Here is a 24,466-nt window from a genome sequence, read left to right as displayed (position 1 = left end):
CTTCTTTTTATAGCTCCTTCCCATCCAGGTGCTGGTTGTGAAAAAGAGACAAAAGTATGGGACATGCAATTACTTGCCTTCATAGATTGTCCCAAAAAGTGTCCTCAGCACTTTTTATAGGATGAATAATTCTCTATGTGACCACTGAAAAGAAAACTCTAGGAGATTTAAAGGCATTTGCCTAGGTATTTACTCAATTCATTTTCAGTAGACATGGAAAGAAACCATTTCTTGCAAGTTCCATCCATTTCAGGAGTATGAACTGAGATACAATTTCAACAGTGAAAATTTTAGCTGTTTAAGGGCATACACTTTATGTTTGATTAATTAGTGTTGTCATAATTAATGGGTAACACTATTTCTGTCATTCTAAGGAATATGTGTTTGATACAAGCATTACAACCAGAACAGAATCAAATACATACCAATCAGGTATACAAAGAAAGCTTCACGGTTTTTTTTTTAATAAAGCTACAACTAATCACTTCTTTATTCTTGAAAAAGAGTACAATTACTGAAATGCAACAATTATAAATTGCAGAAATTGTTAAGAGTTCAAGCTTCCACATGAATAATGATTCACCAGTATCTCCACATAATTCAGTGAATTCCCACAGCAGACAGTGATCAGCGGCACAAAAGTAATTTAGCTCTTTCTGGAGTCAGTATGCTTAGCCTTTCACCCTTAACATGATAAAAATGCGTGAAAGCATTAATTAACACCGTATGAAAGAATTGTGAGTTGAAATAATTCCCCATTGTGCTTCTTAAAGTAAATACTCTTCTTAAAGTTCTGCTTCTATCCAGAGCCTCTAAAACAGTTACATGTGAAAATCTTACAAATATTAACTTGTTAGACATAACCATTTTAGGATTCTGAGCTGATGAGATGTGAAACTCCTAACATTCAGGAGAAAAAGGGTCTCATTAACTTACCAACTGTCTCAGTTTTATCTGCCATGTAAAAGGAGACCTATAGTTCCAAAAAGTAATTACAGATCAAGCACTGCATTTATAACCCTGTTATCTGAAAACATAGCAGCCTATCAGATCAGGGCTTTTTAAAAGAACTAATTGCCTCTATGATAGCTGTTCCTTAAAAAACAAATTTCTCCTCAGTGCTGGGAACAGAACTCAGGTTGATAATTATAGTTGAACATTCATCATCTCTGCAGCTACTTCTTAGAATTTACTTTCGCTTAGAGGACTACAATACCAAAATCTCTGTCTACAGCTACAGAATATAGGTAGAAATAAGAACACAGGTAATTCTCTCTTTTGCTTCTTGTATCACAGACAAGACGGACTTCCATTTTCTCAGTATCACAGAGCAACCATCATGGCATTTATTTGCCATGTTTCCTAGAAGATAGATTTACCTCTAATCTTTAAAATCAGCACATATATTAAAGGTTCTAGCCTTAATACAGCCATTCCCATCTTACTAGAACAACCATTTACACTCTAAAAATACTTGTAAGGCTTTCCTCGCTCCCCATTGGGGAAGCACAATTTATTGCTGAAATCAATTAAATGGGATTAATTATTAATTAATTAATTAATTAAATGGGAGTCCTATCAGGAAGTTAAATAGTCAGGCACGTCCATCAAGCTGGTTTTGTACTATATGCATTTTGGTATCCCCCAGGTCTAATGCTGGTGCAGCTACTTTGATCTGTTTGTGTGAAGGGGAGATCCGTTAATTACTATCACAGGTAAAACAAACTCAACTCAGGAAAAAAAAATTGTTGCCTATTAAAACATTTGGGCACTGGGAAAAAAAAAAAATGAACTGGCAGCCCCTTACTTCTTTCTACAAAGGCCACCTCTGCAGTTCCCCATGCCCCCACTTCTAAACCACATGTAGCCAACAGAGACCTTTCACAGCAAGGCAACAGACAGTACTAGAAGCTGGCATGCCTGGGTACAGCACAAGCCAGCAAATGGACACATCATGTACATAGGGAACAGCAAAAAATCCGTGAAACCTTAAAGAGCACAGAGCAGTTCCTTATTCAGTTCTAAGTGTCTGCTCCAGACAGTACCTAACCAGTACCAGCAGCTGGTGGGCACCTCAGGATAAGTTCCTGGGCAGATGCTACATTCACTTTACCTTAGCTTTATTTATGCTTAGATTTCATAAACAAAATCAGAAATTACTATAAAAAACAAGTATTTCTAGTGAGCAAACCCATGCAATGAAAAAGGCAGTTTTCAGCTGGGCTGCAGTAAAAACACACATCACAGATATGGTCATAACCACAGAAGTCTCTGCACTGTAGGGAACACAAACCCACTTTCCTAGTAAAGAGTAGAGGCTTGGTGTTGCCCTACATACAGTGCTAATTTCTACTCATTAAAGATGTCAGAAATCACAGGTAATTATCCACATAGAGATCAAGTCCACATTAAATTTCAGCTAGCTCTCACACTTCTACAACCCATAGTTTTGTGTAACAATAATTATGGCCCAGGTTTGGAACACTGATAGTGATAAGGATGATGATCAAAAGGCTTGCTTCACAGTTCTCAGCCAGAGGACTCTGACTCATCAACTCCCTTCCCAGTCCAGCCATATGGTGAAAAATATATTCCACCTCATGTTATTATATAAAAATACTACAAATGCAATAATTACAAAATTAGAAAATTAGAACTACTCAAGCCATTGTACTTCATGATTACGCTTGAAAACTCCCCAATTTCTAAAAGTAACTTAAAATTCAGACAAAAGAAGTGGAGGTTAAATTAAAGGACAGAAGTATCACATACTAAGGAAATCATTAGCAGTTAAGTGAACCGTGCGCTATTTTTGTTATTTAAAATACTGATTAGGTTAATTATGCTCAGAGGGAATTGGGTCTAGAGGATTAAATGAAATATTTTCAGAGGCAGAATTTGCTGAACAGAAAAGCTGCTGTCCTCCATTTAAACAGTACAAAGTATCACTTTGAACATCTTCTGAATATCAATGCTTTAAAAAGCACATCCCTTGGTGCCTGCTATTGGACTAATAATGTAGCTCATAGTTCCCTTTTGACCTTAATGACGCATGTTAATGTTAAAAAGTGTACAGGTAAGCCAAAAGATGTAACAGTTTCACTATCTCCTGTTTTAAATGATTACCTTAAAGTCTCAAGATTTTTCTTTCTAAACTTCAGTCTGCTTGTCACTCATTGCTGTCAGAGCCAAGACTACAATTTCTTCTGAGTAAGGTGCAATAATATTACCAGCAGGCAGAAGCTGTTTTTTAAAAAGGAAATCTTTATTAGCTCACAAATAGAAGATAGAACAATCTGTAGACTTGCTCTGTCAAAAGAGACAGACAAGACCCATGCACAGGAAGTCTGACATTCCCCCACCCTCAACTCTCAAGAAAGAACAAGCAGACACTGTAAGTGAACTTTAGAGACCACTCCACTGAAAGGTAAAAAAATCATTACAGATATTAATATAAAATTAACATCAAAGGCTAGAAACTCTAAGGAAAGAAGGTAATACATTAGCTTCTATTTTCCCATAGGTCTCCATGGCTGTGATCTCCCTGGGCTCATACAGGGCCATCTTGCCAGGCGAATGATGTCTTCCTCAGGATACCCACAGCGTGCTGCAGTAACAGCAGTGCCCAGCCAGAAGGAATGCACACCATACTGCTCTGGGCACAGCCCCAGGAGCCGCAGGGCACATCGGAAAACAGTCAGGAACTCCCTCTTTGTTACAGTCCTGTTATCTGAGTGCAGGAAGAGTGGCCCTTCCAACTGTGAACGAACTGTTACATAGTTCCAGAGGGCCAGAACAGGGCACACCCATGGCTCTCTGGACAGCCCAAGGCTGATAATGTGTCTTTCCGGGCCCACATGAGAGTTATGCAGATGAAACACTGCTCTCCTTTCCATCAGCTGGAGGTCACTCAGGTACAGCAGCTCAGGCTGTAGTACATGATGGTGCTTTGCCACCATCTCTCCTATTCTGAGCGCCCCAAAAAAAGCTACAGTAAATAATGCACGAAACAGTAAGCATTCATAATAAGAAATGCATATAGACTCCAGAGCTCCTAGGAGAGACCGCAACACCTCAATTGTTACGGGCAAGTATATATCCCTCAGGATGCCCGCTTGACGTTTCAACCCAATCACCATGCAATGGGTTATAGGATCTGCCAGTGGATCAGAGTTACCAGTCAATTTTGATAGATAAGACAGTGCTGTCACATACATCAGTGTCTCTGATGACGAATACAGAGATTCCACTGCCAAAAACCCTCTAACTTGCTCCCCTGGGATTGGCCAGGCTGCAGGCATTCCCATGCTTTTCCTAAAGAGGAGGAATTTCTTCAGTCCTTTGAAGTAGACTTGCCAAAGCCTACTATCGCCTGAGCACTCCAACAACGACAAAGTCTTCAGAGGCAAAGGTCCCAAAGAGTGTTTCTTACGGCAACCAAGCTCCCTTCCTACAAGAGAGGATCCACATTAGCACATGCTGACAACAGACACAAACATGCCACTCGGAGCAAAAGAGATAGCGTCCCTCAGAGCAACACACCCGCCCCCCGGATAATGCCCTGCTAGTTTATTTGACAATTCACACACAACTACACCCAGAGCTGTTGAACAGTTGAGATTTCTCAAACGAGAAACAAGAAACATACCAAGTCCATTTCAGGTATAGATCCAGTAACACTCTGAGAACTCATAAGTTACTAACAGAAGACAAGCAAAAAAAGCAAGTTTGAAACAAGCCTTCCTAGTCTGACTTACATAGATCATAGAATCATAGAACAGTTAGGGTTGGAAGAGACCTTAAAGATCATCCATGGGCAGGGACATCTTCCACTAGATCAGGCTGCCCAAGGCCCCATCCAACCTGGCCTTGAACACCTCCAGGGATGGGGCATCCACACTTTCCCTGGGCAACCTGTGCCGGTTGCCTCACCACCCTCATCGTGAAGAAATACTTCCTAATGTCTAGTCTGAATCTGCCCCTCTCCAGTTTATACCCGTTCCCCCCTATCACTAAAAGCCTTTATGAACAGTCCCTCTTCAGCTTTCCTGTAGGCCTCTTTCAGGTGCTGGAAGGACACTATAAGATCTCCTCAGAGCCCTCTCTTCTCCAGGCTGAACAACCCCAACTCTCAGCCTGTCTTCGTATGGGAGGCGCTCCAGCCTTCTGACTGCAAAGGGCACACAGCACACTCCCGCCCAGCCCGGCAAAGCAAACTCACTCGAAGCCTCCCTCCAAGAACTCGAGCAGAACCAAGTAAATGGCTTTAAATTGGAAGATGGAAGACTCAGACTAGACACGAGGAAGACATTCTCCACGATGAGGGTGGTGAGGCACCGGCACAGGGAAGCTGTGGATAACCCATCCTTGGACGCGTTCGAGGCCAGGTCGGAGGGAGCTTTGATCAGCCCGGTCTGGTGGAAGCCATCCCTGCGCGGTCTTTAAGGTCTCTTCCAACCCAAGCCATCCTATGATTGCACGGACAGCTGCCCACCCACCCCCAGCCACCCGCGCTCCGCTCGCTCCCCCGGGGCGGACAGCGGGCACCGCGGTCCCCACTTACCGGGCGCTGCTCCTCGGCTGCTCCCGGCGAGCTCCCGCTCCAGCCACCCCATCCCCGGCTCCCGGGACAGCAACGCCAGCATCTCCCAGAAGGGCGCAGCGGGAGGCGCGGCGCGGCGGGGCATGGCAGGACCCCCGCGACCCTCCGCGTCTCCGGGACTAAGGCAGCCGCCCGCAGGGGTCCGGTCGGAGCCACTCGCAGCGCCCCGCTCCGATTGGGCGGCCCGGCGGGAGCGGCGCTGCTATTGGCCGCCCGCCCCGAGAGCCGCGGAATGGGCCGATTGCAAGATACCATCACAAGGAGCGGAATATTTTTATTTAAATTAAAGGAAAGTTAAGTTTCCATACAAGTAACTGTATTTTTTGAAAGTTAGACAGAATGTTCCTCTGATAGCACGGGTTTTTTATAGCTTTATTTTTTTCAAATAGTGTTTTCCCAGACAGTGATACACTCTTCACCTTTTGGAAATGATAACATCTTGTGTTTGGTGTGATCTCTGCTGAACAGATGCCTCTTCCTCTGTGATCACCTCTGTTTGGCTTTTTCTCCATGTCTCAAATGTGGGGTCAGACAGAGAGCTGAACCAGCTCCAAATTGGCAAGGGATTTGACTGTTGTGAAGTTCATAATAACATCAAAATTAGTCCTTGGAAAGTAATACAATACAATTTATACATATACATATACATATACATATACATATACATATACATATACATATACATATACATATACATATACATATACATATAAATGTACGTGGGAAATATATTCAGTAACCAGCTCCTGTCTCGCTGCACAGGATTGATGGAGATCACTCCCTTTACGCTGCCCAGACCTGATAAAGGATGCTTGCTTTCTAAACCTCTCAAACAAGTCCCAGAGGGTTTCCTTGCAGCATTTTCGGTGCCAGAGGGGTGCGGCGGGTGCGAAGCGCCTGTTAGCGAGGGGCGGCGCCGGGAGAGGAGGGCGAGGAGCCGGGAAGGGCGTGAAACTGACTTCTGCCCAAACCCGAAACGGATTTGCTGAGAAGAGGTATATTTACTGATAAGGAGTACTCGTGTTACACACTTGTTGTTCCCGTGGGCTCTCCAAGATATGGTTTCCAACAATCTTCCTATAGAGAAAGGGCAGCTGACTCTACTGGATTTACTCATCAATCATCCTTGGCTGTTAATTGCAGATAATGCACCAAGATGTTTTGTGCGCTGTTTAAGGAGTTAAGCACCCTTCCATGGCAGCTATCCCTGCTGAACCCCAAGACAGAACAAAGCCAGCAGGTTCCGCAGTGTGAGCTTTGGCTACGTGTTTTCCCGTGCGCTCCTTTGGGTGCCCTCGCAGAGTCCGCTGGCCCTGGGGACGGGACAGCCCTGTCCCCCTGCCCTCTGCACCCGAAGAGCCAGCCCGGCTCTCTGTAGGGACCTGGGACCCTCCTCTCCCGGAGGAGGTGACCATTGCTCCTGGCCCTCACCTGGTCCTGCACCGAGTTCGTACCCTCCCTGCTGCAGGCGTTTTGGGAATAAGATGGTTGTTGTGGTTTGAGCTAAATTCGAATCACTAATTTTGTGACTAGCTCAGTTGTTCTAAGCAACTTCATTCTCTGAAAGCTAACTGCATGGTTTTGAGACAGTGTTCCTGGCTAAAAGTGACAACACAGGTCATTGGTATGCAAAAATGTCAATGCTTATACTTACACCTATAGTAACCAAGGCCATCCTCAACCTGGTGAAAAAGGGGACTCAAATTCAAGGAGAGGCGGGCAGGACAGGTGACCCTAAACTGACCAACAGACTATTCCATCCCATATACATAATACTTCGTATAAAATTGAGAGAACACTGGGGGGGGGGGGACTGCTCACAAAGGCTTGTAGTAATAGGACGGGGAGCAATGGGTATAAACTGGAGAGGGGAAGATTTAGACTAGGCATAAGGAGGAATTTCTTCGCTATGAGAGTGGTGAGACACTGGCACAGGTTGCCCAGGGAAGCTGTGGTTGCCCCAACCCTGGAGATGTTCAAGGCCAGGTTGGATGGGGCCTTGGGCAGCCTGGTCTGGCAGGAGGTGTCCTGCCCAAGGCAGGAAGGTTGGAAGCAGATGATCTTTAAGGTCTTTTCCAACCCAAACTATTCTATGATAGTCATCGAGGGGAGGGGTGGGCTGCAATCTCATATGTTTGTACGTATTTTATCACTTTCTAATTATTTTCATTATCATCGTTATTATTACTATTATTTCATTAAAGCTGTAGTTTTAGTTTGCAACTCGCAAGTCTTTTTCCACCCGTTTCCCTGGGGAGGTGGGGAGGAAGGTAGTCGCACAACACTTTTGTGGCAAAGTGCACGGTTTTTAGCTGCCGCAATGAGCCGGGTCAGGGCTAAACCACGACCACGGCACAAGTCTGATGCTGGGGAGAAAGAGCACGACCAGGACCGAGTGTGTCACAGCCCAGGTCGTACAGAGGAAGCAGCGCACCCACGGGCATCTGTCACCGCTTGCTCCTCCCTTAGCCCAGCACAATGAAGGCGATAAAGGGCCGTTCAGCTCCCATTTCGCGGGTGATCCTCGCCCAGGTGGGACTGGGGGACGCTGATTGGGTAAGAGGGGAGCGAGGGGGGCTATGAAAGGGCAGGACGGCGCCCTCCGGCGCTACGGGTCTCGTTTGGTTGGGATGCAGAGCTATGCGGTCGAGCCGCCCTCGGTCCCTTCGCCCTTCTGGTCGCTGCTGGAGCTGCTGCAGCAGGAGCCCGGGATGGGCTGGCTGCTGGGCGGGAGCGCTGCACCTCCAGGACCCCGCGGAGTGGGTGCTGGCAGGGGGGAAGGAGCAGGTGAGTGCGGGCTCGGAGGGGTCGGATGCGCGGTGGGGGAGGAGGCAGAGGCTTGGCAGGTTCTTCCGTGGGATCTGCAGCACCTCCCATACGAGGACAGGCTGAGGGTTGTTCAGCCTGGGAGAAGAGAAGGCTCCAAAGGGACATTATAGAGACCTTCCAACACCTGAAGGGGCTATAGGAAAGCTGGGGAGGGACTGTTCACAAAGGCTTGCAGTAATACGATGAGGGTCAATGGGTATAAACTGGAGAGGAGCAGGGTTAGACTAGACATAAGGAAGAATTTCTTCACTATGAGAATGGTGAGGCACTAGCACAGGTTGCCCGGGGAAGGTGTGGATGCCCCATCCCTGGAGGTGTTCAAGGTTGGATGGGGTCTTGGGCAGCCTGATCTAGTGGGATGACCCTGACCATGGCAGGGGGGTTGGAATTGGATGCTCTTTAAGGTCCCTTCCAACCCAAACTATTCTATGATTCTACCATCTGAGCTCTGTGCTGGAAGACCTCTGGGAGCTGTGTGCAATGCTGAGTCTGTTGCTACATCTACTGCTATTGTGTAGCTCTTTCACTCTCTCGGCCCCTGCATGGACATCTGGGGTGGCACAGAAGAATAACTGGGTTTTTCAATGTTTATTGAGAATCTAATTCTTTCTCTATGCTTTAACTGTTGGAGGCTGTGCAGGTGAGAGTTGTAAGAACACAAAGGGCAGGCTTTTTTTCAGAAAAGTTCCAAGAAAAGCTGAAGCATGTTGAAAGGGAGGAAAGTTCTGTCTGCTGCCTGTGAGACTACCTTCTTTGCTATTGCTAATGTGGATTATTTTCAGCAGGTAAACTCAGCCAAGTTCCTGAAAAGCATCCCTTGGGCCCTTGGCCCCTTAAGGCTCTTCTCTTACTGGAGGACTCAGGAGATAACCACTTATGGCAGGCCTACCACGAAGGCCTGAAGAATTTCCTCACTTTTAGAGAAGGCATGTCTCTCTCTGCAGTCTGGCCAATTCCAGTGCATCAAGTGAGAGCATTCTTGGCCTTCTTGGAGTCACAGGGTCTGCCTCCCACAAAAATAATAATGTATATGGAAGGACTGTCCTTCATCTCCAAAATGGTAAACCATACTGATCCTCTTCAAGATCCTGTTATCTGTCACATAATATCCAGGTTGAAACATAGAACTTGCTCTTTAAATGATAAATACTCTCCTGTAACAATTGAAGTGTTAAGATCTCTCCTGGGGACTCTCGAATCTGTGTGTAGCTCTCCTTACGAGTGTGTATTGTTCCGTGCCATGTTTACTGTAGCTTTTTTTGGTGCACTCCGTATAGAAGAGATGGTAACAATTCACCAAAATATAGCTCAGCCAGAGCTTCTGTACTTGAGTGACCTCCAGCTGACTGAGGGGAGTGTAATTCTTTGTTTGCATACATCTGGTATGGGCCAGGAGAAGTACTTGATCCAGCTGAGATTATCTAAGGAGATGTGGGTATGTCCTGTTGAAGCTCTCCGTACCTATATGGCAGCAAGGCCTCAGAGAGAGGGTCCTCTCTTTGTGCACTTGGACAGTATGCCTGTGACAAAAAGGGAGTTTCTAACTGTCTTCCGCCATGGTCTTGGGCTTGCTGGGTTTTCTCCAAACCGATACGGTGTGCATTCCTTCTGGCTGGGGACTGTTGTAACAGCAGTGTCTCATGGGTATTCTCATGAAGCTATTGAGAGAATAGCAAGGTGCTGATGAAGATCTTGAAGACATAGTTCCACCTGTCTGTTGGGCTTCTGTAGTAAGGGATATCTTCTGCAATGCAGAAATGTACTTTATGCAGAATGAAGTTTCAGTGCTCTGTAGAGTTACAGAGAAGGTGAGTAACTAGTTTGAGGTGGGAATGGTTTTGAGAATGGGGTGTCATGGTTTTAAAACTGCTATGACTTGTGGGTGAGTGTACATGCTATTCAGTATGTTTAGCCTAATTGTATTTTGACCTTGTTTGACCTTACATTAAACTGCATTTTCTTGAAAGAACTTGTCTAGTCTTTCTGTTTATGATCTGGTCAAAGGCTATTCATCAGAGTCATGACAAAATAACTTGATACAAGCATGCATCCTTTTTACTGTCTAATGTAATGAGAAGTGAAGCTAGCTGTTGGTCAGTGATTGGGGGCTGAGTGTGGAGGGAATTTAGCCTCTAACTGAATGTGACGCCAGCAGGATTCATCCTGTTGTTCAAGTTGAAGTTCCATAGGAGCTGCATACAACCTCAATTGTTCCTACTGCAGTCTGTGTCCTTACCTATAGAAGCCTTTCCCCATGATTCTTAGGACCCTTTGCTAATCCCCCTTCAAAGGATATATCAAACCCAGAGACTGACCAAAAGTAGCCTTTAACTGAAGTGGAGCTAACCCATCAAAGATGAACCTGCTTAGTTCAAAGGATCATTTGTAGCAGAGAACATGAGAGATAGCTAATGCAAATAACCCTTATTCTGTAATTGGAGCACTTGTTGAAGTCTCTTAATACAGATTAAATAAATAGTATCTGAAGTAGCATCATAAGAAGGTTGTGTCACCTTTCATAATGAGGGTATTTGAAGTAATGACATACCCAGTAGTGCATCACATCAGTGTGTTCTGGAGCTAGCTAGGTGACAACTAGGTATACAGAGAACAGCCAGCATGTACTCTTCAGTACTGTACTCTTCAATAAGCAATCAAGTTTCAAAGCGGATCTTTAGTTACAGAAAGTTTTTTCTCTGCTCTTCATGCAGCACATGCAGCAAAGGCAGAGCTGTGACAATGTACAACAATCTGTTAATTCCCTGGCATACATTTGGTAGCTCCACTTTTACAGCTTTACTACAAGCTGTTGCAGAATTAGCACACTGCGGTGCTGATGCCGAGTTTTGGTCATCTTGCTCATATTCATGAACATGAAGTGCTATGTCAGACTGGCTAGAACTCTTCCTGTGACTGTAAGGTAATCTGTTTAGTTAAAACATCCACCTGAAAAGTATGGCAGAGGAAGCAGAGGTCTCAGGCTGGGAGTTGAGAAAGAAGGAAGACTTTGGCTCACCAGCTTCAGTTATTGATGGGAGGCAGGAAAAGGGTTGCTTCAGGAGTGAGGGAAGACTTTGGTTTACTGTTAGAATTAAAGAGGATTCTCTGGGTCACAGTGTTTTTACTCAAGAGGGGAAAGGGGATTTGTTAGGGAAGGAGAAGCAGGATCCTTGTGCATGATGTTATGAATGAAATTGACTGCAGAGGCCCAAGTGTTTGTGGGCATGACTGTTCAGCCTTATGCTGTGTGATCACACATGAAATCCCGGACTGCTCTTCCATCCCAAAACTCAGGGGTTGGCATGTGCAATGACAGATTTGAGGAAAGTGGCTGGAGGATCTATCTTACTGTCCCTTGTGCTACCAGAAAATGTTGATGTATGTCACAGAAGCATAGCAGGCTGTACTAACCAAGATAGCATGGAAAACAGCAACCTTGAGGTTGTCCTCAGTTGTGCAGCTGAAAGTTCATTCCATTCCTACTCACCAGGTCTCTGTTAAAACTCAAGTGTGAATGCACTGTGCCAAGCAGCTGTCCCACAGTGGTTCCTAATCAGCTCTGTATGCAGTTCCAAATGGCAATGGTTACTTTTCTCCCAACAGGGAAAAGAGCTCCTGAATAAATGCTTAAGTCTGTGCTGCCCCTGCAGGTTTCTAAATGTTTTCTCAGCAGCAATACCAGCTTATAATATGCCCTTTCTTGTTAGCTGCTGTTGATTCCCTCTCTCTGTCATCTGCTTCAGCCAGTACACTTCACTTGGCCAAACCTGAAGCAACCACAGAAATGAATGTAGATTAAAAATAATCAGATTAACTTTACTGTGTAGATCTACAAAAAGTTATTCTGACTGAGGTCAAGTAAGAAAATGGCATAGGTTTCTCTTGCTAAAAAGTTTTCTTCAAATTACATTCCAAAAACCACCTCTGTGAAGTAGTCTTCCTGGGGCACTTGCTGTCTTTCTACAGCGCAACCACCCATAGTTTTAATTGCTGCATACCCCAGGGCTCAGCTACTGCAGCAACTCCCAGATAACAAAGCCAGGTAAATGAAATTACATCAGTTTAACTTATGGTAGTGTTAAAACCTACAAGGAGCTTTTCCTGCTGGGTTGCTAAGCACTGTGCACATCACAGGGATGAAGCTTTGCATCACAGTGTAAAAAAACTCTGTAATTTTTTGGACTCTGAACACTGAAATGCAGCCACTTCTAGTGAAGAGGAATCAACTCAGACAAACTTAACCTTGTTTTACCCTAGCAGTGTGACCAAATAGATAGATGCAGATAGATACTTGACTGATAGATTTGTTTCTTCTTTCCAGGCTCAGCGAAAAGTAGCTGTAGTAGAGTGAGGCAAAATCATATGCAAACATGATCCTCATAAAGTCAAGGTTAACTAATATAAAGACTTGGAAGTAGCACACAAACTTCTTACAGAGATCAAGCCTTAGACCCCCTATCCTACAAGTCTGGAGTATACCCTGTGCACAATGTTTGAGGGAAATTTAACAATAAGGTGAACTTCCACAGTCAGGAGGAACAGAGGCAGTGCAGTTTGTCTGTGGATCTCCAGCAACCTATTCAAGCATCTTGTTCCTGTTACAGTATCTCTTCCAGCTCTGAATATATGGGCATGGATATCTTTCTGCCACTGAGGTGGCATCAGGGCATCTTCTGCTGGCTTTTTTTCCTTTCTTTTTTAAATAAAAATATACTTTATTCAATGAGTATTTAAGTTTTAACTCTCAGCTGATCCCTGGTCTTTTCATGCCTGAATATGAGATGATTGCCAAAGGCTACTTCTTCCACAAGCATTTGTGGCCCTCACCATACAGTTCACAAAGTGTGTTCTGCATGGACCCAGACTGCACCCTTTTGGCATACTTTGGCAGCTTCACAAAAGTCCATCTACTGCAAACCAAAATGCTAAAAGATGTTTAGGAGACACAACCACAGTGTCCCAGGAGCTGCTCTGCACTGGGTGGTGCTCACAAGCAGCAGCGTGAGCTGTTCAGGATACAGTAGCTTATAAGCCAGTGCTATGCTACCGCTTCAAGAGTGCTCAGCCCTCAGAGCCATCACTTTCTGCAAGATTGCTAACTGCAAACACCTGAAGGGAACTAGGGGTGAGACTGAGTGATAGTGCATAGCACTCCAGACCCTGCTGCAGCCATGCAGATCACTTGCTCTTTTTGTGGTCAGGAAGGAACCAGTGGGCTCAGTGCTGTAGACCAGTATCCATCCCTGCATCCATATGTACATCCATGCATTTGTTCATCCACGCATCCACCCAAGAGGTGTGGATAGGAGATGCCACTTGGAGGTTAAGAGCCGTCAGACCCAGCTGGACTTGCAAGACTCAAGGGGCGGCTTCCATGGGCCACAGGCATTCTCCCTACCAGGGTCCCTAGTGCTGGAACTTAGACCTGCTTCTCAGGCAAACAGCATACATGGAAAATGTACCAGATTTAGGCAGCTTGCCAGAAGCTGTGTGTGCTTTTACTGGGCTCATTTTAGCAAAGTATAAAAGAGGCAGACTGAGATTCCCAGATCTTGATACTTAAATGTGTCCCAACTTGGCAATTCTACATTTTGGTGGTGGAGGAATGTTGAGGAGCAAGGCACAAGCAGTGAATCGTGAGCAGTGGGTAGCTGCTGTGAGGAGGAGGAGAAGGCAACATTTAACTGCTTGTCAGATCAGGCATTACAGGTGCAGGGCTTGCATGTTCCTATGCTGAGACTGTGACCTGCCCTGGGCTTTTGTCATGCAAACCACAGGTCAAAGAGTTCAGAGGGGACAAAACCAGCCAACTGTACTGCCTCACGAAGCACCAGCAAACTATCCCTTCATATCACAGAATGCAAGGTCACTGTGGCTGAGGACAGTACACCTTTTTGGGCCACAGAAGGTCCAGACCATCCCAGGTCAGGCCTGCAGCACCTCTGTAGCTGGAGGACTGGGGTGGATGTGGACCCAGCACAGGCTACCTCCTTGGCAGTGCTCAAGGAAGAGCTGCTCACCATATTGTGTTGCAGGCTGGGTGGACCGCAGTGCCGTGCCTCCACGCCAGGGACAGCAGCTCCACAGCCAACGCATAGCAGTATGGCGCACAAATCACACACAGTCATTCTGTTACAATGTATGTTTTCCAAATTCCTTGCGACCAGCAGGTAAAATACACCTCCCAGTGAGCTGACAGCACACAGCCCATTGCAAAACATGTGTTTCACAGAAGGCTGCTGCCCTGTGCCCCTATCTTTGCCATGCACCTGGGGAAACAACCCAGTGAGCTGCCCTGAATTTAAACCAACGTACTAAGTATCACCTCCTGACCTGTTGCTATATGGCTAGAAGTTTCATCTGGTGCTTTTCTTCTGCTGTACTGAACGCAGCCTTTTTGGCAGGTGTTTCCGGTGCAGAAAGAAAACAGGCCTCTGTGGTTAAGCCGTGCAATTCATTTCAGCTTGCTCTCCAATTGGCTCTGAGTGCAAGAGGCACCCCCACGTTATCTGAGCCCCTGCAAAAAAACCCTCCAGAACTAGGAGAGTATTTTAACACCCAGTACTAACCTTGGTACTTACTGTTACCCAAAGAAGGTAACTTAAATATAAATAAATTAATAAATTAATAAATTAATGAATAAATTGGTTTTCTATGACCTTAGCTGCAAAAGCTGGGCGAGGGCAGCAGTGTGGTGGATGTTGCCAACAGCTTCCAGAAGCTTCCCAGCCTCCTCCAGCGTCTTGCACACATTCTCACCTCTGGATGTGCTCATCCTGACCTGAATAGAGTTGTGGCTACCCTCCTGCTTTCCACCAGGGAGAAAGGCATAAAATAAAGACATCCGAAGGCTCCCGAGGTAAAAATTAAGCAGATTTTTCAGCAAAATTAAGCTGAAAAATCCAGTAATGGAATATGTGGTAATACTACCATGGGCAGAGCACAGCCAAGAACAAGGCAAGTGCAGGAAGAAAGGCTTCCTGGGCCAAAGATGTGGCGGCATGCCTACCTCTACACCTTCAACCACACAATAAGCATTGAACCAAATTCAGCTTTTTATTTCTTCCACAAAATTTCTCCACTTGGTCCTGCAGAAGCAAGCAATATTTTTTTTCTTCGTTTTCTGTTTGTGGCTACAAACCCCAGAATAAGTGGTTTGGGTGCCTACTACTAATTGGGGTGTTGGCACCTAAATTGAAGATGCCACCTTGAACACATCAGCTCCCATTTCTGCCAGTGGTCCCTTCACCTTGTGTTTTCCAGGGCTGACCTGATGTGCCGCCTTTGAGTCAGCCTCCGATGGCCAGGACTGTGGGGAAGCCTGCAGGCACACAATTTGAGGCTGTAAGTTTTCTCGGGCGCTTGATTTTCCTACTACATGCGCTTGATTTTCCTACTACATATGTAAAGAAGCAGCTTTGTTTTGACAGAATATCTTCATCACACCTCTCCTCACCCACTATCCAGAAACAGGGTGTTCCTCTGTCTAAGAGCATAGGCACATGAAGAAATTAATTGATGGTGTGAATTTACAGCATGTCATTTATTCCATGCTAACTACCCATGCATACACACTCCTACTCAGCAAAACACAAGGTAAAAAGATGCTAATGACTTCACACTTCATCAAAGAGCTGGAGTGTTCAGCCAGTGGTATTTCAGCCAAGCAGCTTACTCCACTGTGAGTTTTGCCTTGCTTCTGACCCAATACAGTCAAGGAGTGTGTCTCTTTGTTTCAGGCAATTAGCTCCCCAGCGAAGATAAAGCTTTCATGTGTCCTTTAATCAAATGATGTGTCCCTATTTTGGGGTGTCATATATGTGTTCTGCAGTATAGAGCAGAGAAGAATGAGAAAAATTCAACTCCTAAATGGAAGCCTAGTCAGGCTGCCATTGAACAGGACCTGTTATCTCCGGTTAAGTGGGAGATAAAAGGACCCAGTAGCCAAATTTTTGTTAGTGCAGGATGCAGGTTTTCATAGAGATATCTAGTAGTTTTATTTATATGATGATGTTTCTCTTCATGGTAGGTAGGAACCAGCATTTAAAGTTCAGAAGACTTGGAGTTGTGAACTTGCAGTTGATAAGGCTTTCTGAGTCAAAATCTTCCCAGCCTACTTTTTGGGAAATAGCAATTTATTTGTGACCTTGAGCCCAATGGCATCTCACCAGCTTCCCAGTGGTATATATTTGTGAATGAAGGTGACAAATGCTGGGAATGCTGATGACAAGTTTATCAGTGCAATTCTTTTTTGTCCTGAAATCTCCATCCAAGGAAAACTCCAAGTGAAGCTTTACCTGAGAAGCAGTGAATGTTAAAGGAAGAAAATACTGTTTGCTGTATGAGGATATGCTACATCACCTCCTGAAAGGGCTGGAGACCATGGAACATGGGAGGTGTCCAGGAGGCAGAGCCCAGTGACTGTCACTATTTGCTTCTTGGTCTAGCTAATGAAGATGTCAAAATGAATATAATTTGTAACTGTGTACTGGACATACTTTATAATTAAAAGCATTTGCAAATCATATTGACAACGCAGTGCAGTGATCTACAGATGCATCCCATAAGGGAGAGGGAGGTCCATTTGATACCAAAGGAAGGACTATGCATCTGAGAGCTTCTCCCTCTTCTTTCATTAAATAGTTCTGATGAAACACAGGAGTGTGCCCTAATCTCACCAAACATTTTAGCTAACATTTTCCGGCACACAAACAGCAAACACCTCCTTATTTCGCTTAGTCTCAGAAGAGTTTCTTACATGTATGGACCTCAGAGAACAAGACTTAGTCCCTTCTGCATGCACCTCCCTTTTCACCTTCATGAAGGGGGGTAAAGAGAGTGGATGGGAGAGCTCAGCTTCTCCCTGAATGCACTAGGGACAGAACAGTGGGTACGACACCCACTGAAGCAACTTCAGCTTTCTTCCCTCAGAACCTCAAGTAAAATTACCAACTGCTTAGGAGGTGGAAGGACTAGTGTTTTATCATGATAATTCAGCTGGTATAGACTTCTGTAAGGAGACCACATCAAAAGTGAAACTGCAGTCTCATGCGGTTGTTTGCAGAGTGGATGAGTCATAGTCCTTCTCTTCCCATGCTGCAGCTAAACCTGCGCCAAGTTTAATAATTTCCATTTCCTTCAGAAGAGAGGGCCACATTCATGCTGGGTGATAGCCCAAACACTCTCCTCCATGTAGTGAAAAATTTTAAGGTTTTAACCTTAATGTACAGTTGATGAACAATACTTTATTTAAATTGTTAGATTTAACACACATCTGCCTTGGCAGAAAAACTCATGGCTAAAAATTCAAGAACAGACAAGTTTCACTGTTAACCCAGTATCAAAATGAACTCTGGATTCCCCTCTGGATTTAATTCCCATTGCAAAGTTGACAGGAACTGGTTTACAAGTGAGGAGGGCTAAAAAGGGAGAATTCTACCCATCACAGTAGCATCAGGCCTTGTGCTCACCCTGCGCATCCCTGACACCCTGTCGGTGTCCATCCCTTTCTCAATAAATCCTAAGTCTGATATCAACCCATCTCAGCTGACTTTATATCCTGTCCAATGGGAAGCCTCTAAAATGTCTGTGAGATTAAATGCTTCAAACCTACAGGGTAGTGTAAGTTTGTCTTCATCTTGATGCAGAAGCTGAACTTCAAACATTTAAGCCTATAAGCTTACCTTTGTCTTTAATTCCTCTGATTCTACATCAAATATAGGTGATCCTACCTTTATGCTGCTTTGTTGCCCAAAGTCATTCCTGACAGTTTCTGGTTCTGCCTCTGGTGTGACAGGTGGGAAAAAACACCTTTAAAGTACAGTTACCTTCAGAAAGGCAAACGGTAGCTGTGACAAGTGCCTCCATCCATCTCAATGTCATTGTAATGTACAATAAGATTTAAATGCAAGTAGAAATCTGCTTGGTTATAACTCCACCAACAGCCGCATCTCGATCGTGTGCATTATATAACTTATTACGCTGTTTGGTTGGATAGTCTTTTCCCCAGGGATCAGTCTAACCACAGAAACAACATGGTCACTGTAGTCACCTAAATTCCTAAGAAAACACGCATTATGTGATTGCAGTCTGCTTATCTCTCTCCCACAATTTGTCAATTCGTTGGCAAATTTCAATTAAACTCAATGGAGGAGGGAAAGTCTCAAAGATACTAATTTCTTAAAAATGTTATGGAAATGTGCAAACAACTTAAGTGAAAATGATGATCTGAGCTGAACTTATCTGCCTTTAAGACACAGGTCACTGGGAAAGACAGCTTCACCTATTCTGCTGTGATGTACAGACCCTGCAGTGCTGATGGCTGCAGCAGAACTCACCAGACCAGTATCAGAAAAGGGTACAGAAGAGTCCCAGAAGCTGTGCTAACTGTGGTCTGTGCATGGTATCTGTAGACAAGGGTGGAATTTATCTCCACATCTTCAGATGTCACAGCATAGACAGCTATGGCAGAACGAGTTGTCCAGAATCCTTTTACAGCTGAGAGAGAGAAACATGCTTTTCTGGGGCACAGTCACCTTACCAATGTCTGGAATGGAACAAAGGAACTACCTGTTTATCTCTGCTACACTTCTGGGCTTGTTTTCTAGGAGAGTGGGTGAGAGGCAGAAGCAGATGCCGGTCCACACCATTGCACATCTGCAACTGGCTGACACAGATAGACCCCATAAGCAAGCTCTTGCAAGGTAAGGAGAAAAGAATACAGCCGACAACCATGTTACCTACAGCTGCTGACTACTAATCTTTTTCTCTGTTCAATTCTGCTAATGCTCCTTTCCTGACAATTCCTCTGAAGTGCCATGCAGATCGGCACGTGGATCTGAAACACTTTGAAATACGAGCTGTTGGGCCAGCAGCTCTGGTCTAAGCTACACTCACAGTAGTTATGTTGTTCCAAAAGCAAGCCCCGCCAAAACCCACCAGCGTGTAGAGCTCATATCCCAAGAGGATCATGCATCATCACAAGTCAAGTGGTCTCTCAAGCATCTGCAGGAATTTGCAGCAGAGTGCCAGTCCCACAGCATGTTATCTGAAGGCTTTCTGTGTCACCTCATCTTAGATACAGGGTGATTTTTCACTCCGATCACTCAACTGGCAAATGACAGTGTTTGTGCGAACTGCAGCGAGCTTGGAAGGCTGCTTGCAGGTGGTCTGCAAGCAAACCTGGGTAGGATCAGTCTCATAGCCCGAGTCCCAGAAAAGTGAAAAGTTTCTAAGTCAGATGCAAAACTTGTTTAGGATGAGGCCATCTCTTGGAAATCTTTGCTTTAGCAACCCAAGGTCACCAAGCTTTGGATTTCCCTACCACTTTCATGAGGTTTGTAGTATGTATGCAGGAATCAAGCACCAAGGAAAGTATCAGGCCTATGTTTCATTGTCACAAACACTATTGCACCCTGGCTGCTACCACTTGGTGTCACTGGGTGTCAGAGATCTGGTGCCTCTGTGCACCCTGGGGCATTCTCGGACTCTCAGTTCTATTTCCACAGCCCCCAGCACACTCTGCTAGCTTCTGATGTCAGACTTCATCCTGTAGGCACAGGACCACCCTCCCGATCCTGAGCAGAGCCATACTGACCAAGTGGCAGCCTGCCTGTCCCCTGTGCCACAGTCCCACAAGCTGGCACACACGCCCTGAGCCTCGGGCAATGTTTGGGGGAGGAGCAAGGAACTGGGGAGGTGAGTGTGGGGCTATACACAGATGTCACAGCCCGCTGCAGTGCAGGTACAAAGCAAATTTGTATTTTTAATGGAGTGTATCAGGCTTCAGCTCTAACTCTGCCTGAGGGTGCTTTCCTGCATGACAGAGGCTGATAGAATCACAAAGGTTGGAAAAGACCTATAAGATTATCAAGTTCAACCATCAGCCCAACACTACCATGCCTACTAAACCATGTCCTGAAGTGCCACATCTACCTAGTTTTGGAGACCGCCAGGAATGGTGACTCTACTGCTTTCCTAGGCAGCCTGTTCCAATGCATCACTACTCTTTCAAAAAAGAAAATCTCACAGGATAGCCCTTTGATTTGACCAGTGCAGGTCTTTCATCATGTTACCCATTGATCAATGAATTCCTAGTTTGGGATGTCACGTATGTTGTTCTTCTGCTCAAAGAATCAGAGGATAGTGTCTGAATACAATTTTCTGCAGCAAATCACACCAAGTGAACAGCTTTTGAAAACAGGAATACAGAGCTGGGGAAAAGCTCCTTTCAGCCTCTTCTCCAGCTTCTTCAGTGCTCAGGAACCTTTTTTTCAGCCTCAGCTATTTTCTTTCGCTATACTTTAGCTCCTACCATTCTGCTTGTTACCACAGCCCACCTCTCTCTCCTCCTTCCCCCTCCTACCTTCTTTCAAGACCTTCTTGAGAGCAAACCACATCCTTGTGTTCCTCCCATTGTTAGATCCTCCACCACCACTGCAGTTACAGCTCTTCATTACTTTTTGATCTAGTGGTCTAGCACAGCTCTGAACCTAAACTGCTCTTCAGATGTTCCCATCTGCAGGTGCGGAGACCATCCCAGTAAGCTATGTTTCACATAGCTTAAACTAATTTCCTTTTAATTACACCATATACGCCTCAAAACTGTAAATTATTCCTTGCAACAGTGCAAGCTTTCTGTGAATTTGAAATTCAGTGTAGGTTTGTGGTCCTGTGAAAGTAGTCCACTAAACAAACTTCTGGGCACTTCAGAGAAGGAAAGAGAGAGAAAAAGATGCAAAGAGGGAAAGAGAGAAAGAGAAAGAAGGGCAGATGATTCTTGTCTGTGGCATTTACTGTGGGTTTAATTCTGTGGCTGTTAATGCTAAATCCATGCATTGTTGGATTATTCAGTGATTGACTAAGAATTTAATAAACTGAAGCACAGGTATGCGACTGAATTCTCATTGTGCTGCTGGCAGGGTGCATGCTTACCTGCAAAGAGCATGCAACAGCGATTACAAAATTCAGCTGGTGTCACCTGCTTCAGACTGCATCATCTATATATAACCTCTAGCTGGCCAATATTTTTCATTGTGACTCTCAACCCTCTTTGAACCCTGGAAATGTTTGGATTTATATTTGTCTTAGGGGAGTTGCCTTGCTATGTCCAGCTACCAATTAGGCACTAAGTCTTTACTATAAGAATGTCCCTATTGCACACATTGAGATTAGTCTAGCCTAGAGTCCCGTCACTACAGGGAAGGCAAGAGCGTGCTCCAGAAAGAGAGGAAGGGGTAAGCATGGAGGGACCTTCCCTCTGCTTTGCCCTCCCTGCCCTCAGTATAACTTCTTAAGAGAAAATTTGGTTTCTAAACACGTCCCTGATATCTCAGATTTTAGCTTAGCCCATACTTGTGTTCTGTACAATTAAAAAGGGTGTTATGTGAACAGTAAAATAATTAATGCAACATTATATATATTGTTCTTGCTCTTTCTGTCCCTTGTGCTCACCTACTCCTTATGCCTGCAGTGAAATGAAATGCTGGAGAGCCCTAATCTTGTAAAGAGATTGAAACCATTGAGAGAAAATTCTGCAGGTCAAATGCGTCAGCAGAAACATTTCTCAGAAGGGGAGCCAGGACTGTCAAAATCAGAAGTACCCAGCAGCACCAGGATCTTTCATGACCAATCCAAAAGTGCTTTACAAAAAGATCAGGGCCACCTCCCCATTTCACATGCAAGGCATTCACCAGCCAGCCATGGAAAGCAGGCTTAGGAAAGGTGAATTCATTTGGGCCAGGCTGATCCTGACTATAATTCTTGGTTCGGGTTGATTGCACCAGCAGTCAGTTTGGAGTTGTATATCTAAAAGTTACTTGTGGAGGTTTACACAGACCTTTTACAGAGCTTTGTTAAATATAAAAACTCCCCATTGACCTGACCTGGCTTTGGCCAAGCTTTAGATGATGGGAGACGGATTAAACAGTAGTGTTCATTGTCTAAACCAGTGGCCTAATTATGAGGCAAGGCTGCAGCTCTGGTTTAGCTGGTCAATAACTGTATGACAGATGAAAAAACAGCACAAATTCAACATGCTGCATTACAATTTAAAATATATGCATGTGTTTTAACGTCCAAGATCAATTAGAAGCCCTAAACCAGTCTCATACGAAATCCTGTGACTTTTAATCCTTGCTTGGACTCATGCAGCATTGAATACTGTCATTCACAGCAGGATGGTGCTGCATATCTGGTGTCATAGTGGCAGATAAATGCAAGTGTTTAGTCAAGGTAATAGCCAAAGGGTCACTTAGCATTTTAAAAGAAACGAGTTTTCTTGGAAAGGGGAAATTTAGCAGTTGCTTATGTGGTACTAGAGATTTAGCATGTAACACACAGAAGTCTCCCTCCATTTGCTTCTATGTAATTAATTAATCTAATAAGTTGAGGTCTTAGGTCCCTTCCTTCACCCACTGGGACTGGAGCCCACCTTTGACTACTGTGGCTCTGCCTGTGGTTTGCAGGTACACCTGACCCCATCCCGGGCAGTCGGTGTTTGCAAGGGATCTTTGTTTTCAGAGCAAAGCCTGCTCTCTTGAAAATCTCCCATTTTTGTGATACCTGAACAGCAATGGAGCCTTCTGAGAAGCCAGCAGGGTGTGGGGATAGATGCCTGGGTGTCAGCGTGAGACACTGAACCGGCTCATGTCCTGTGAGGCACAGCCAGGAGGTGCTGGGGCACCCGCAGGAGCCTGTGCCTGCCTGAGGCTTCTTGGAAATGCTGCAGAGTGAGCACCTCACACCATGCAGAGGCATCAGTTGTCGCTTCCTTCCTCTTTTCCAGAGACAGAAACAGCCACCACCATACACAGGCCTGTGCCCTTCTACTCCACCCCTGCATGAATCATACCGATGGCTGCCCAAGGTGAGAGGAGTAATGACAGAAATCCCGCCAGCCAGCGCTACGCAGGATGGTTGTGAAAGACCTGAGACAGGCATGTTGCTCCTTCATTTCTTTGTAACCAGAAAGGCAGCAACAGATATTATTTAGTTTGCCAGTAAGTTCAGGGCTCTTGCAGCTGCTCCCTGCGAGGCTGGAGGTTGGCTTCCTGTGCTCAGAAGAGATGTGACCCATGTTCTGGCTTGGCACTTTGAGAGCTCCCTCCTTGAAATGCAGTGGCCGGAGCCCCGCAGAGCTGAGATGACCCCTCCAGCCCCTGCAACCAGCATGACAGCCTGAAGAAACCAGGCCTGGGTAATGACAGAGAAACACTGACTTCAGAAATGGCGTACAAAATAAATCTATCACTGCAAGAGCACCTGCAAGTGACAGAAGCCTGATGGAAGCAGAGCCAGCTCTTCTGCAGAGTAGGGCAATTGCCTGTGATGTCTGATATGGAAGAGCCCTGAGGAGCATCACTTCTGTCCTGCTTAAGGCAGTCTTCCTCAGACTGCATGGCCAGGTCTGCCTGGTGGCGATGCTCTTCTACTGCTTCCTGAGCAACAGGGACCACACTGGCACACAGCAGCTGTGTGGTCGTGCCACAATGCAGCAAGAGGTCCAGGGTGGGGGAAAGGCCACTGTAGCTATAGTTAAGCAGTTATGGCAATATAAACATCCAGATGTTGTTTTCTCCCTGAATTTTTTTTCCAACAGTAGGCTGCTCAGATGTGAAGGGTGTGCAGGTCAGCTAGGACGTATACACAGTGACAATTAGTCAGGATTTATTGCACTTACACTGTGAAGGGAATCTCCAAGACTTAAAATATGTTTCCTCACATCCAGAGACAGTAGTTCATTACTGTCATTCCTAACAAGGGAGTTTGGCTAAACCAATTGTGTTGAGATCTGGCTTTTTTCAGAGGCTGAACTGTCTTCTAATTAAGTCAAAGTAGTTAACTTGCTCACAAAGGCAAAAGCAGACAAGCCGTTATTATGTTCTGAAATGGAGCTTTTTATTCTTTGTATATTAACCTGAGCCCTATGTAGCAGAGGCATTAGGAGAAAGTGCTAAAAGACATGAATTGCCCCATTTATTTGAAATTATTTTAATGGCTGTATTCACTCAAATGCAACAGTAATACAGGACAGGC

At 45.1% G+C, this 24,466-nt stretch overlaps 2 protein-coding genes across 2 annotated transcripts; one reads left to right on the top strand and one right to left on the bottom strand.

The window, feature by feature from the left end:
• Positions 1–3,280: 3,280 nt before the first annotated feature.
• On the bottom strand, positions 3,281–5,731 carry LOC128852110 (uncharacterized). The gene is made up of 2 exons (XM_054065891.1): positions 5,564–5,731; positions 3,281–4,450 (listed from the first exon to the last, which is right to left on the bottom strand). Exons 1-2 carry the CDS (start codon positions 5,685–5,687, stop codon positions 3,510–3,512), a joined length of 1,065 nt encoding a protein of 354 aa, XP_053921866.1. The 5' UTR covers positions 5,688–5,731; the 3' UTR covers positions 3,281–3,509.
• A 2,323-nt stretch (positions 5,732–8,054) lies between these two features.
• On the top strand, positions 8,055–10,370 carry LOC128852083 (uncharacterized). Its single transcript, XM_054065690.1, has 2 exons — positions 8,055–8,389; positions 9,217–10,370. The coding sequence occupies exons 1-2, from the start codon at positions 8,182–8,184 to the stop codon at positions 10,113–10,115; spliced, it is 1,107 nt and encodes a 368-aa protein (XP_053921665.1). The 5' UTR covers positions 8,055–8,181; the 3' UTR covers positions 10,116–10,370.
• Positions 10,371–24,466: the final 14,096 nt, after the last annotated feature.

Source organism: Cuculus canorus, chromosome 4 (genome assembly GCF_017976375.1).
Source record: "Cuculus canorus isolate bCucCan1 chromosome 4, bCucCan1.pri, whole genome shotgun sequence".
Classification (NCBI taxonomy): Eukaryota; Metazoa; Chordata; class Aves; order Cuculiformes; family Cuculidae; genus Cuculus; species Cuculus canorus.
The sequence above is the reverse complement of the archived record's forward strand: the minus strand, read 5'-3'. Positions and strand labels throughout refer to the sequence as shown.